The 14258-nt window shown below is 36.9% G+C and overlaps 1 protein-coding gene across 18 annotated transcripts in view; it reads left to right on the top strand.

Moving 5' to 3' along the window:
• The window catches only part of ATXN1 (ataxin 1), a 249417-nt gene extending 237438 nt beyond the window's left edge, over positions 1-11979 (top strand). For 17 of the 18 annotated variants that reach the window (XM_058177821.1, XM_058177820.1, XM_058177827.1 and 14 more), the window contains one exon: positions 4345-11979. In XM_058177821.1, the coding sequence (XP_058033804.1) occupies positions 4345-4875 (531 nt within the window). In that variant the 3' untranslated portion in view covers positions 4876-11979. The remainder of the gene's footprint in view (positions 1-4344) is intronic. The other variant, XR_009154529.1, reaches the window with a different exon arrangement.
• The last annotated feature ends 2279 nt before the right edge of the window (positions 11980-14258 follow it).

The raw sequence follows: 14258 nt of genomic DNA, 5'->3' as shown, positions 1-14258 counted from the left end.
CAATGCCCACACGGTCCTGGGCATGCACCCCGCCCCCCCATGCATGCAGTCTACCCCCACGCATGCGTGTGCACCCCCCCGCACGTGCCTCACCCCCTGCGTACGCACGGCAGAGATGCAAAGACCAGTTGGCCGGCGGGAGGCGTGTGTGACTGCACAGCAGGTCTGAACTGGGGTGACGGCTAGCATGCCATCGGAGAGGGCACTGCATGCCACTTCTGGCACGTGTGCCATAGGTTCACCGTAACGGTCCTAGATAGTCCTGTGGCATGAACTCCTTATATAGCTTATTGATGCCTTATTCTTCTTCCTCTGAGCTGCAGTTGTGAGATAAGGTCGTGCTAGACTTCATAAAGATTACTCAAATGGCACATCAGTGGTATTGCATTAGAACTTTAAAGAGAAGGTTTGAGAGGACAGAGCTGGTGTGCTTTTTCTTAGTTTGCCTCTTGACATGTCATTGCTATTCTTGACAATCTAAACCAGAGGAATGTATCGGTGAAGGGAAAGATAACTAGAGCAGTCAAAAAAGGAAAAAAATAGCTTCAATTCTAACCACTATTTATTGGCTGAAATTAAGAGACATCACAGATCTGCTCATCTCTCCCTCCTTGAATTTTAACTTGGGTGGGGGGGAGAAGTGACTAATAAGGAACCATTGTTGAATCCACCCATTCAATTCATGGGTTAGTACTCTATTGAGTGGGATGTGAATAAAACAAAAAACAGGTTTAAAATGGAAGAAAAAATATTGCATTCTATGTCTGAAATAGTATGGTGATTTAGCCAGGCAGTTGATAAACACTGGAAAATCACTTCCTATATGAGTAAAATTCTACACTGATTATATTTAACATTATAAATGGATGAAGCAGTGTATAATCAAGAAATCAGACAACAAAATTGATACAGCATCAAAGACAGCAAATGTAATCCAGTGTTTTATGGTTAGTTAAAGACTAATAAACCTACTATGGTTTAAACTTTAACTGACCAGCATCCACTATCAGATACATGAATTGTGCTATTATTAGTAGATAGAATTGCAAATATCATATAGTTCTAATATATCAATGGTGAAGAGTCATAATTTTATGATAGATGCTTTTTGTATTCAAAGGGATTTATCATGGGGCATCTGTGAGGGTAAGCTGGAAAATCTGGATTGCTGAATCCAGAAGTATTCTGGATTACCAGACTCTGGTAATCCCCTACAGCAATCCAGATTTATTGGTATAATTCCCAGGAATTAATTGGTATAATTAATTATATAAAATATAAATTAATTGGTATAATTCCCAGGAATTCCCAGGAGATCTTGCCTGGAAACTCAAGCTCAGATTTAAAAAGGTTAATGAACTAGTTGGATTGATTGGCCCCATTCTAATATAGTTGTCCTAGGTTCCAAAACAATGTGACAATAAAGGGATTAAACAGCTAGAAACAGATGTTGTTTTATTTCAAGGTCCTATAATAATTTCTGATAAAAAGTTTTAATCTTGTTAAATTATTTTCCGCAAAAGGAACTGATAAAACTATTTGTGATTGAAACTGGAAGTAGATCGTAATTTTGCTAAGTAGATTAACAGTTTCTATTTTTCAGTTTCTTATTCATGATTCAGCTTCCACCCTATCAGAATATGATTTTATACAGCCTCTGTTAAGACTAATTAAATTTTTTGAGGATCTCTATTGAAATCAAAGTTGACTTATCAGCAGCAATATTTTGCTGATTGCTAACCCAACCCAAAATCTCTTCTGAATGCAGGATACAGGCTCTAATCTTTTAGATAATTAAACCAGTATTTTTAAAAGCAAGAAATATGATTTGATATCCCCTAAGAGCTAAAGAACATGATTGGAGTACTCATTCATGGAAAGATAGGTTGTGCAATATACATAATTAACATTCTCACTTCCAGACCCAACCTGTACTTATTCTGCCTTAGAACATTTGGATCTTGTGGTTTTAAAAGTGGTTCATTCATTCATTCATTCATTCATTCATTTTGCTACTTCATCAGTTTGTGCAGTAAATCTGCAACAGTAGTTTTTATTTTACATTCATTGATTATGAAAATTTTCCCTGCAACTTGGTTCCATGATAATAAATTTCAGGTTGGTTGGCCTTCACTGGCTACATATCCTTACATTGGTTTCCATTTTTTTAATAGGCCGGATTGTGTAGTCCAAACTTTTCATCTTAATGCCTTTGAGATGTTTATTTCAGTTCCTCTCCCTTCGTTCTTGCAGCAACAAATTAGCATAAGCCCAGAAGGAAACTGGACTGGAAATATGGATTTGGTCCTACACAAAAAGGCAACAGAAAGGCCAGAAGATACAAGGCAAACTCCTAGAAGATCTTGGTGCAATGCAGCATTGAGATTCATGCTAATAAAGAAATAATAGTATTTGGAGCAGCTACAGAATATAGGCAAGAACATAGTGTGGTGACTTTGGATGTACTCAGGATGTGGCTATACATGGAGATTACCAATTTGGCTAGAATAAGTAAAGGCCTTCCACAACTTTCTATCTTTTTTACTTGATCTTTTACTGAATTTTTTTGCTTTACAAAAGAATCTCTGTAGACAGTCAAATCAGCTTCTTAGCAAAAATAAAATCTGAAAAGGATTCACAGACTTTATTTAGGTTGAGATCAGGTCAGCTCAGTAAACCACATTTCCAAAGTATTCCCAGGAGAAAAATCTCCATGATAATATGTATATGTCATTCTGATTCATGTGAAAATCATTATGCATACAAGGTAGTAGTCAACTTACAACTGGTTGCTTAACAACCATCCAAAGTTACAAAGGGCTTTTAAAAAGCTATTCCTCAAAATTACGACATACACACATAGTCACATTATTGCATTTTAGGCATTTGGAAATTAGCTCGCATTTATGATTCGGTTGCAGCCACCCACAGTCACATGACTATAATTTGTGAATCTTTTTGCTGGTTTCTGGTGATTTTTGCCAGTTTCCAGCATTGGATCTGCTGGATCTGCTTAATGACTACATGATTTGCTTAATGGCAGTGGTAACTCACTTATGATTTGTAAAATCTGTGGTAAAATCAAATCAGTCATCTTAGTGCCTCAACTTATAACTGCAAGACTTATGACGGAAATGCCAGACTCCATTGTGGTCTTAATTGACCATCAATTGTGTTGTAAATGTTGTACCTTGATGAACGTATCTTTTCTTTTATGTACACTGAGAGCATATTCACCAAGACAAATTCCTTGTGTGTCCAATCACACTTGGCCAATAAAAAATTCTATTCTATTCTATTCTATTCTATTCTATTCTATTCTATTCTATTCTATTCTATTCTAAGTTAAGGACTATTTGTATACACAGTCATGCAATGTGTTCTGACCTAGGCTTCCTGAGTCAGTAAAACACACAAGTAGTCCCAAAAACCTCTTTTATTGGAACAGCTGTGAATTCTTTTCATTCATAGATGAGTCCCAAATAGTTGTAAAGAGTCCTTTGGGATAAGGCTGATAATCACCCACCTTTATCTCCCTTGACACGCTGCCAAAAACCTAATTGGCAAAGCCACACAGAGTCCAGAATCAAACAGAGCTTCAGACTTTAAACTGAACACAGAGTCCAGAATCAAACAGAGCTTCAGACTTTAAACTGAACAGAGTTAACAACGTTGCTTCCTCTTAAATCTTATGGAAAGGGCCAATCATCTCCAAGCCCTACTCCCAAGTCGTCCCTTTTGTTTTAACTGTTCTTGCCTTTTGGCAGCTCTGTGCATGCGTGCACTGGGAACAGGCTTCCCCTGTTCCTCTGCCTCACTGAAGTCCGGCTCTGGAGGCAGCACGTACCTCCCAAATGGCCCTTTCTCTGCCTCTGACGCAGAGCTCTTGTCCAAGCCTTCCCCAGTCTCCAGAACTGGCCCATGTTTCTCCCCAAACTCCTCACTGTCTGATTCTGCTGCCAGCTCTGCAGGCCGCTGCTGGACCACAACACAATGGCTTTTGTATTGAAGGGACTTAGTTGAACTATTGATATTGAACATTCCAGATATAATATACCTGAACAGAAAAAAATTGAAAAATCAAAGTTTTGTCTGGTACCACCAAGACCTTTGAGGGATCTTTTCAGAAGTACATAAGGAGAATTTGCTGTTTTAAATTCTCCTGCCAAGGCTGTGAAAAATCTTGGAGTATTAACATTTTCTTAATCTGAATACGTTTGTTTTCTGTGAATGAGATCACATTCTCTGGAAATACATTCCTCAATCTTTGAAAATATACATGTAAAGAACAAGCAAATGAACATATTAAAATTCACATCTGTGTTTTCTATTTTCCATTTACAGGTCAGTGTTGAAGTTTTGGTAGAATATCCTTTTTTTGTATTTGGACAAGGCTGGTCATCCTGCTGCCCTGAGAGAACGAGCCAGCTCTTTGATTTGCCGTGTTCCAAACTCTCTGTTGGTGATGTCTGCATATCACTTACACTCAAGAATCTGAAGAATGGCTCAATTAAAAAGGGCCAGTCCATGGACTCAGCTAGCATCTTGTTGAAGCACTCTAAAAATGACAGTCTACTTGGCAGTAGACATAGGTATGTGGAGCAGGAAAATGGGATTGATCAAGGAGGGGCAAAGATGACGTCTGAAAATGGTGAACTGAAGTTTCCAAGCAAAATAGGATTACCTGCAGCATCTCTACTCACCAAATCAGAATCCAGCAAGCCCACAGCAACTCGGAAGAGGAGGTGGTCAGCCCCTGAAACACGGAAACTAGAGAAGTCTGAAGAGGAGCCACCGTTGACTCTTCCCAAGCCTTCTTTTATTCCTCAGGAGGTTAAGATTTGCATTGAAGGGCGATCCAATGTAGGCAAGTGAAGTCTATTAGGGAAAGGAAATTAGAATATCCCTTGTCATTTTTATCCAGATTACTGTACTGTAGGCTAAATAACCGAGTATTTACATGTTATCATCTTATTTTAGGTTATGTTTATAACGTTGTTATAGTTGCAGTTGGTATTATGCAGGAGACAGGTGCATACTTCCCCCACCTAGGTGTTCATTGGTGATTATTTTTCTCAAGAGCTACAAAAAAGGGCAGTATCTGCTTGACACGTGAACACACACACCCTTTGTGGAAGCAAATGTTGACATGGCACCTGTTTTCCAACACTTCAAACAGAATATTAGTCTGGCAAGAGAACTCTAGGAAAGACAAACACTATTGCCTGATTCAAGAGTAGAATTGAGAGTTCCACAGCAATGTGATTCGGTGGTTCTCTCAAGAAATTTCTGATGAAGTGTAGTCCAGGGGCAATAATGGAGAACCGAGCACTCTTTGAGACTTTGCACAATAAAGTGATTTTCCTTTTAATTTTCTGATTTTTTTTTGTCTTGTATTTTCCATTCCCCCGATCCAAACCCATACTGTGTCCCAGAGTGGGTGGGTGGGGGTCTAACTGCACTATTTTTATTAATATTATTATTGTTGTTGTTATTATTGTTCTTCTCAGAGACTGCCACATAGAGATTTCATCTCCACTTGCTAGCACAATGGCATAGCAAGAGCGTAGCAGCTGATTCTTGCTTTGCTAAAAATGGTAATTTGCTTAAAGTGTGACATTGTTGGTGTCAATATAGCACGTTACAAATTGTGGATATCGTAACTTGTATACAGCATGTTGCCGCTAACATTTGCTTCCACAAAGTAACTATGTACTTTCCTTTGGGAAAGTGAACATAAAATTGTTTGCAGTTAGGTTGCATTTTTTAAAAACTCTAGTACTATTTTTTTAAAAAAATTCTGTACTAGGACTAGTGCCACTTTTTTTTCAAATTTCAGTGTGATACGAGGAAAAACATAGAATGTCTTTGAGCACTTAAAATGATAATCAGAGTTTCCATGCTGAGAATCCTGGCTTAACACTCAGCAAATCCTGTATTTTGCTTTATTCTCTTTTGGGTTGGGGGGGAGAAAGAGAATATTGACATTTTCAACACTGTTAACTACGTAGGTTTTTTCACAAGCAAGATACTGAAAGTTTTCATGTGGTATCAAAGGGATGAATGTGAATTACAAACTCGTATGTGACAGTCATTGTCCACAAGGACTACTTAATAGGAGGCACTTTTAAAACTTTTATGCTTGTGAAAAAGTTAAAGGTATATGCAAGCTGACAAAATAATAAGAGAAAAAGAAAGAGTATAAGGGAATAAGAAGAAAAAAACATTGTCCAGTGTTTTTGAAAAAGATGGACTTTAAAGAATCTTGCAATTTGCACATCTTGAGTTTATCATTTGTATGGTATTCCTTCAGTTTTTAATTTTTTAGGAAGGGAGAGGGGCTGAAAAAGCTTAAACAAATGTAGCAGTTATTTACTAACCTGCCTAATTTCTAGACCATTTTTAATAGGATTAGATTTTCTTTCAATTTCTTTTACTTTCTTTGTATCATATCTGTCACCCTCAACCAGAAAAACTGAGAATTTCTCTTTCAGATTTTCTGAGTTTTCCATGAGTCATTTTGACACAGATGCAACTTTTTTGTTTTGTTTTAATTCTGTGTTTTATTGTAAAATTACTATTTCTTAACTTTCAGTTACTTTTCTTCTGATTAGTAGTATAATGTTAATGTCAAAATTTGGTACAACAATATGATGGGTAAAAGTTTATCCTATTAAACTCTTTCAGTAGCTATGTGACTGATCACAGAAATCTGAAATAAATTCAAGGGTGGATCCAAAGGATCTAAACTCCCACTGATTTAGTGGCTTCCATCTTAAAACCAGATTCAGATTAATAGTCACATTAAAACCCATGTAATTATTCACAGATAAATAATTGGCTATATACCAACCTGTGAAAAGAATCACTTAAACTAATACCCTATTTTAAAGCTTAGATAATAAATACTGCATTCATTTCTGAAGTTGTAAAATCAGGATTTCCTGAAAGATGCTGTGACGCATTTTCACACATGAGACTAAATCTTAAGTATCCATTGAATTTGTAATGTAACTCTATATGGACATGTTCTATCGGTGTTATTAAATATGTTTACATGTGATACAAATATGTGAGAACCTCAGAGAAGTCTAGTGTCTTGTGTGAAAATGGTACATGAATTTTTTTGGCATCAGTGCTGTATTCCAGCTTACCAAGGTTAGGTAGGTGATCATCAATTATCTTCTTTCCCTACTTGTAATTTGACTAGGATGAAATTCAAAGAAAGAACAAGTAAGGTGGAAGGTGTGGTATACTGCCTATATAAACAGGCTGCTTACCGTGATCTCTTTTCTGTGATCATTTCACTTGCCTTTAAGTGGCCATTGTCTGCAAATCGAAATTGATTAAGCCAAAATAGACAACTGGCAACTCCTGCTACAGAAGAAGCAGATGATAATTGGGACCTTAGCTGAGTTTTAACAAATTTGTAGTTCAATCTAGTTGCCCTACAGGGGATTGTTTTTCTTTATACTTGACCCTGATGTCCTGCTGGTTGACATAACTCCATTGATATCAGGTTCTTATTTAGCAAGAAACTAAATTTTAGAAATCAAAACAGAACTTTAAATGAACAGTTTCTCCAAATGTTCATTTCCCTGCCCACTTGCCTCAATACCATACATACCTTTAAAGATTCCAATATAACTCTCTCTTTAATTGTGTTTCTTTGTTACTTGAACCTTAGCTCACACCAGAATGAATCATTTTTGTACCAATTTTGGGGATGCACCAAAAAATGTGCTTAAGTTTTAAAGTAGCTTGAAAATCTATCTTGAATTGTTATTATGACCTCCTAGTAATTCATTAGATCACTGGGTGGGTTCCTTCTCACAATCATGTTGCTTTTTTTGTGCTGTAATTTTTTTTCAACATTTCTGCTCAGAGAATTTGCTTAATCTTCCATAAACTCTGCTCAGGGCACTTTCAATTTATTGTTTATTGAAGTTTTATTTTGGCTTGTTTTTGTTTTGTTTTTGTTCTCACTTCAACCTCTGATAGCAAGAAGAACAGTTAAGATATGAGGCAAAATTTCTATTTCATTCCTATCAGTACCACTATTTTCATGTGTCCTCAGAGAACATTGCCTATATAATAAAAGCAGGGATTACAAAACTGACCACATCTATAAAACTAACACTAAAGTAAAACAAATAAACCAATACTAATAAATGATTCAAGCAATAGGAATGTATTTGTTCTCTACTTGCATTTAGAGACTTAGAACTTGCAATTGTGACTTCCGTCCAAACACGGCGTCCCGTTGCTGTGCTTTCGCTTCTTTTTAGTATGTGCAATATTTTATGTGCCAATTTAGATTCACCTAACGGTGACAACAGACTTTTCTCATGCCATCTTTTTTGGAGTGTTAAGTGGAGTCTTATGCCTTCCTTTGAAAATAGTAGGGATAAAATTTGTCTGGATGTCAACACGTTGCACAGCCTGGACCAGGGGCTTCTTACAGCTCTTACTATTCAGTGCCCTGCTGGGCTTCATATTTAAAGTGGGGGTGGGAAAAACCCAAGCAGAGAAAAAAAAAATGTCAGATATCTGTCTCTCTCAAAGGTTGTTAATGGTGAAAAAAAGATAATATGAGCTGAGTCTCATTCTGTGAAGATGAATACCTAGTAATTAATTACTGGGCATCCCTTGATGGGTGCGGTCTTCAAGAGAGCATCATATTCTCTTTTATGTTTATCATGACTAATCTTTACTTAGTTTGGAAGGGTGGATAAATTCAATCTTGTGTGGGAAGAATGGCATTCCTTTGTCTTTCTGTGACTGATGAAAGCTTGTTTTTGGATTGTGGCTCTCTTTTGTGAGTTCATATAATTTTGCCCTTAGACCATCCAATCTGGCTTTCTTGGCTACAGAAATAAAGTTATAAATTGGAGCTATTTCTATGAGTCTCCGCCCCCCACGTTTCCCAAATTCCAAAATTATTCAAGGCAAGTTCTAGTCCTATTGATGTTTGCAGTGGAATTTGTGTTGGGTTCATTTGTCCTCTTCATCAATGGGATTAAGATTTGAGCCTTGTGTTCCCAAGTGCCTTAATTTCTGTTTTTAAAAGGCACCTAATTTCACATGAAAGATTTTAATGCCAAGTTGTTTCCTGCAACTTGTCCTGTAAACTCTGGTTCACAGTGTCACTCCCTTTTCAATTTCTTCTAATTACTGAAATAGTGACAGTTGTAGAGGACATTTTAAGATTAATTTCATTGTAAAAGTCTGTACAGTATCCACATGGCAATATTAACTGACACCAGTTTTTTCCTCCCCTTGTTTTATTTTTGTATTAGACCTTCTTTAGTTTACAATGAAACTATACAATCACCAATAAAATTAGTCAGGGCAAAGGAAAAAAAATACCAGAACCTCTTTATAGGAATTTCTAAATAAATATATCTATATCTATATATCTATATCTATATATCTATATATAAAATGACTGTTCCTTATAGTGTTTAACTTAGGCATCATTTCAGTTTGTCTGGGCCACATGGTGGGGTTTCAGAATGTGATGTCACTTACCTCATATTCTGCATATAAATCTCGATCGTTAAAAAAAAAATCTCTACCCCAATTCCTTTCCTTTCCTAGGGAAAAAAAATGCATGCCTAATCCCTGGCACCCCACACCCTCCATCTGATATTTTTCTATTGTTTAGGCGCTAGGAAGTGACATCACAGCTTGATTTCCCGCAGTCAAGGAACATTTAGAAACCTTTCAAACCTCTTACTCAGGGATGAGGCTGGTGTATGGTGTGGTACACTGATGTGACCAGAAGGAGCACTTTTACTGCTCTGGAGTAGGGATGTTCAATTCCAAGGAATTGTTTGGATTTCCTGCATGGTTATGAACTAACTGTAAGATTAATTGTCATGTGCAGTATAAGCAATAGGCCCAGTCGGAGCTGTAGCTTTGGGTGAGAGAGAAGACATCCTACACAGGGTGGCTTGCTTTCCTTTGCTACGTTGCTAAGCCAGAGAGGGAGGGGAGGCCCACCACAGTGATAATTTTTAACTAAGAAATAAGATTGCTGTTTTAAAGATACTTTGCGGTGCTTCAGATTTTTGAGATGGGTTCCTAAATATTGTTTCAAATAAATGCCATAGATATCCAGGCCACAGTGTTGTAGGTCTTTGCTTTCTTCAGGACCCAGACCTACAAGGAAATAGGCGTGATCCAAATCTTTAAAGTGAAATGTATGCTTACCCCTTTGAAATCACAGCTCTAACTATACTTAAAAGTACTAGTTTCAGCAGAACTATGCATTGACCAGTCCTTTCAGTGAATGCCCGGTTCATTGAAGGCCCACTTGTGTGTCAAAGTTCACTTGTTTTTTAATATGCCTGCTATTAAATATTATGGATATATGCCACAGATTCACATTGGATATTAGATGACTGTGGATAGACTTTCTGCTCGTTTGGTCTCAGATCATACAGTGGAAACGCTACACATGGGATTAGTGATGGACTTAGCCACACCTATTCCACTAGCAATTGAGAAGGGGAAGAAAGCAGCTGACATGTGGCCCAATGGCAGTATTAACCAATAGTAAAGCAAGGTCTAAAAGCAAGTTCCACAGTACCATCTGTTTGTACTAACAGCGTGGCTTGGTGGTATCGATGCTTAAAACTTCTTCAGAAGTAGCATTCCAAATATGGAAAGGACCTTCTATGTATGGAGAGTATTTTATAGCTGTTATAAAAGCAGAAGCATACAGATGACAATAGGCCCTACTTTATTATAGCCCCCACATATTAATGATTATACAAGTGAACTAGTGGCTTTTTTTTCTGCTTCCAATACTTTGATCCAGTACCTTATATCTGATTACCTGCAATGAAGCATTTGTGCCCTTTTGTCTCATCTCCTATGAAATGAACACTGTTAACAGCAATATGTGATTCCCGCCACCCCGCCTCAGATTATTATGTGTAGGTATTGTCCAACCAAGGGACAGACACAGTAATAGCATAAAAACAAAGGAACATCGTTCCCGATCTGTTTTTAAGCAGAATGTGGTTAAGGTTTTGCTTTTTTTTTTAAAGGTTTATTACTCTGAAGATTCCCGAAAAAGGATAGTCCTCCAAATTGCGATTGTTGCTTTTGAAAGCACAGAAATATTTTGTTGATTTCCTTTGTAGATTCCAAGAGCAGTATTGTGTTTTTCTGTTGATGAGGAAATTCCAAACAAGTTGCACACTTCTACTCCAGAGTTCACTTACTTTTACATAGATGACCTCGCTTCTGATGTGTTACCTTACTGATAGGATCTTTACTTGTAGCACTATAACTGGTGGGAATATTTTTTTATGTGAACCTAATTTGACGAGAAGGTTAAACAAACTTTTTTGAAGCACTCACATTGAGAGGAGTACAGGTAATGTTTTTTAAAAAATTGCACAAAAGAAACGAATGTTTGGAATGATTCATTCAGTATTTGAAAAGCGATGGATATGTTGAAAATCGTGTGTTGTTTGTAAAAATTAAATAAACCTACAAAAGTCGAGAAAGGGTGAAAGTTACTTTTTTTTTTGTATATAGAAGACTCTCGTGGATTGGTTCTGGCAGGAAAGAATGCCTAATTAACAGGTTTTTCAAAGACAGTATACTTAGGTTTGCATTTTCATTATATGAGTCGCGTTGTTGGGGCAGGGGAGAATAGTCACCTTTAACAGCATTTGAGGGCTGTATGTCCCTCTTTAATCTAGTTAAAGTTGATTGGGATCTCATGATATCTTCTAAGTATGATTTTGGTTTTGCACTTCCTGTACTTAAAAAAAAGAAAACAACCCAAAGAATTTCAGAGTGGGCAAGAAGTGTTTGTTACAAGGGATTCTCAAAGTGAATAAAGAAGTGAGGAAGATTATACTGTCTTCTGTAATTCCCCTCTTCCCCAAACCCATATATACACATGTACACCTCTCTTTTTATGCCTGGAACTGTTAAAAGACAATGTTAGTTATTCTAGCAGTTGTACAGAGAGTTTGTTATTATTTTTCATTTGGTTCTGGAAATGTTTATTACTGGCACACCAAAAATGAAGGGAATCTAGGAAAACTAGTACTTCTGAGGAAGAGGTCCAAAATGTATTTACAAAAGCAAACCTTTAAAATGAAAGGGATAGGGGATGGCTGATTGTTTTCTGAATCCTTCTCTCCCTGTGCCGTGCAGCCTCTAGAAATAATTTGAGTCTAATTCTGGTATTTAATATAGAAGGGCTATAACTTCTGTATTAATATGAACCCTTCAGGTGCATTGGGATGGCCTCTCATACAATCAAATGAAGTACTTTTAGTGAATGACTAGTGTTTCTATAATAGGGATTGCAAAAATTAAGTTTATTCTCGCTGTTATTGAAAAGGACTTGAGTCTTCCATGAAAATTGATCCGAGGCTTCATTAAGATTGCTGTTGTTTGTTCATTTACTTTCACTTGATCAAAGCTTTGGTTCCCTTTTCTTCAGCCAACCAATAGGCAGCACTGGATGTATCTTCTGCAATAGATTTAACTTGCTGATGCTGGAACTGCTTATAATAACTCTACCTGGATGTGAGTTTCATTGAGGCCAGGGATGTGACATTATAAAGGTCCAGATTACAGGGACTTGCAATTTACAAAGATCCTGCCTTGACAACAATTTTGTGTACAACAGCAGCTTATGAATTCTTGACAACACTAAACACCAGATTATGCAGAATCACTCTTTAAAGGTATTGTATTTCATTTTAAATCTTACATTCAAAACTAGCAGTGGCAGACACAGATATACCAGCCAAAAAAAGAGGGAGGAGGAGGAAAGTTCTCTGAAAATTACTGACGTGTCTACTTTTCCTCTTGCAATTAATACGTTTGTAACTGAAGTTACAGTTTAATTTTAAAGTTAGACTATAAACCTTTTCCAGCCAAGAGATAAAGAATGAATGCAGTAATTGCAGCCATTTACTGCCCGAAGAAATGCAAATGTAACGTACATTGAGGCTCTGTGATTGGTAGTAGAAGTTAAAAATTTGAATTTTTATGTATTTTTTTAAACAAGAATTGTTTGATTCAATTCAAATTGCAAATTGTTCTGCATCTATTTAACCCCAGGGAATAGGCCTCAAGTACTTGAAATGCCTCAAAGTTTTGGGTTTTGAAAATATGCTAAGCATTTCCTTAGCCGATTTATCACTTCCCCCATATTTTTATTGTATCTCAGGATTTTTGCCTCATAATTTTATGAAGATGTACAGCTTTATTTTGACTGGTCTTTTTGTCAGGACAAAAAAAATATCTGTTTTTAAGATAGGGCATGACATCAGAAAGCACCTATCTCATGCATTTAAATAATTAAGTTAAATAGACAAATTTCAGATGCCTACTTGCAGTTTTAGTAGCGTTTTATCAGTGGTTTGAGCATCCAGCAAATTCTCGATGAATGTTTCCCAAATCAATACATAGTTCATGCTGTGCATATTTCTTTTAGTCAAACGACTACAAAATACACTTTCAATGTCCTGCCAGATGTTGGCCTGGAGAAAGGGGTACCATACAGGAGTGGGTTCTACTTAACTACCGGTTTGCAACAGGATCGTGTGCACGCGCAGAAGCTTCTGTACATGCACAGATCGTCTATGACAACATCTGGGTGGGTGGGCAGAGCCTCCGCCACCCTTTTACTACCGGTTTGCAAGAACTGGACCGAACCGGGGGCAACCCACCACTGGTACCATAGCTTTATGCTGAGGTCATATTGGGCTGACTTGGCCAGTACAAAGGAAAAATAGGGAGGGAACGTTTTGCACCTTATAGAATGAGAAGAGAAATTGCATACCGACATAGGTAAGAGCTTTTATTGTGACAAGAACTTTTTCCATATGCGTGCATACTCTCTGTAATTCCAGTGTAAAATATTGTACTTGCACTAGCTTTTTTTAAAACAAATATTAAAAAAAAATATGGAAGAATTCATATTCTATTTTCTAATCGTGGTGTGTCTATTTGTAGGATACACTCGCGTCTGTTTATTGAATTTTATGGTCCCTTTCTTTGATGGTGCTTGCAGGTTTTCTAGGTAGAAATTATTTCATTATGATAATAAAACAATGTTTGATTCAAAATTTGAACAAAATTGTTTTAAAGAAATTGTCTGTATACCAGTACAAGTTTATTGTTTCAGTATACTCGTACTAATAAAATAACAGTGCCAATTGCAAATTAGTGTTCTTTGTAGTGTTTAAGTAAGAGGTTGGTAGTAGATCCTCTTT

This window comes from Ahaetulla prasina, chromosome 3, assembly GCF_028640845.1.
Source record: "Ahaetulla prasina isolate Xishuangbanna chromosome 3, ASM2864084v1, whole genome shotgun sequence".
Taxonomy (NCBI): domain Eukaryota; kingdom Metazoa; phylum Chordata; class Lepidosauria; order Squamata; family Colubridae; genus Ahaetulla; species Ahaetulla prasina.
Note: the sequence above shows the minus strand (reverse complement) of the source record. Positions and strands in the feature narration are given on the sequence as shown.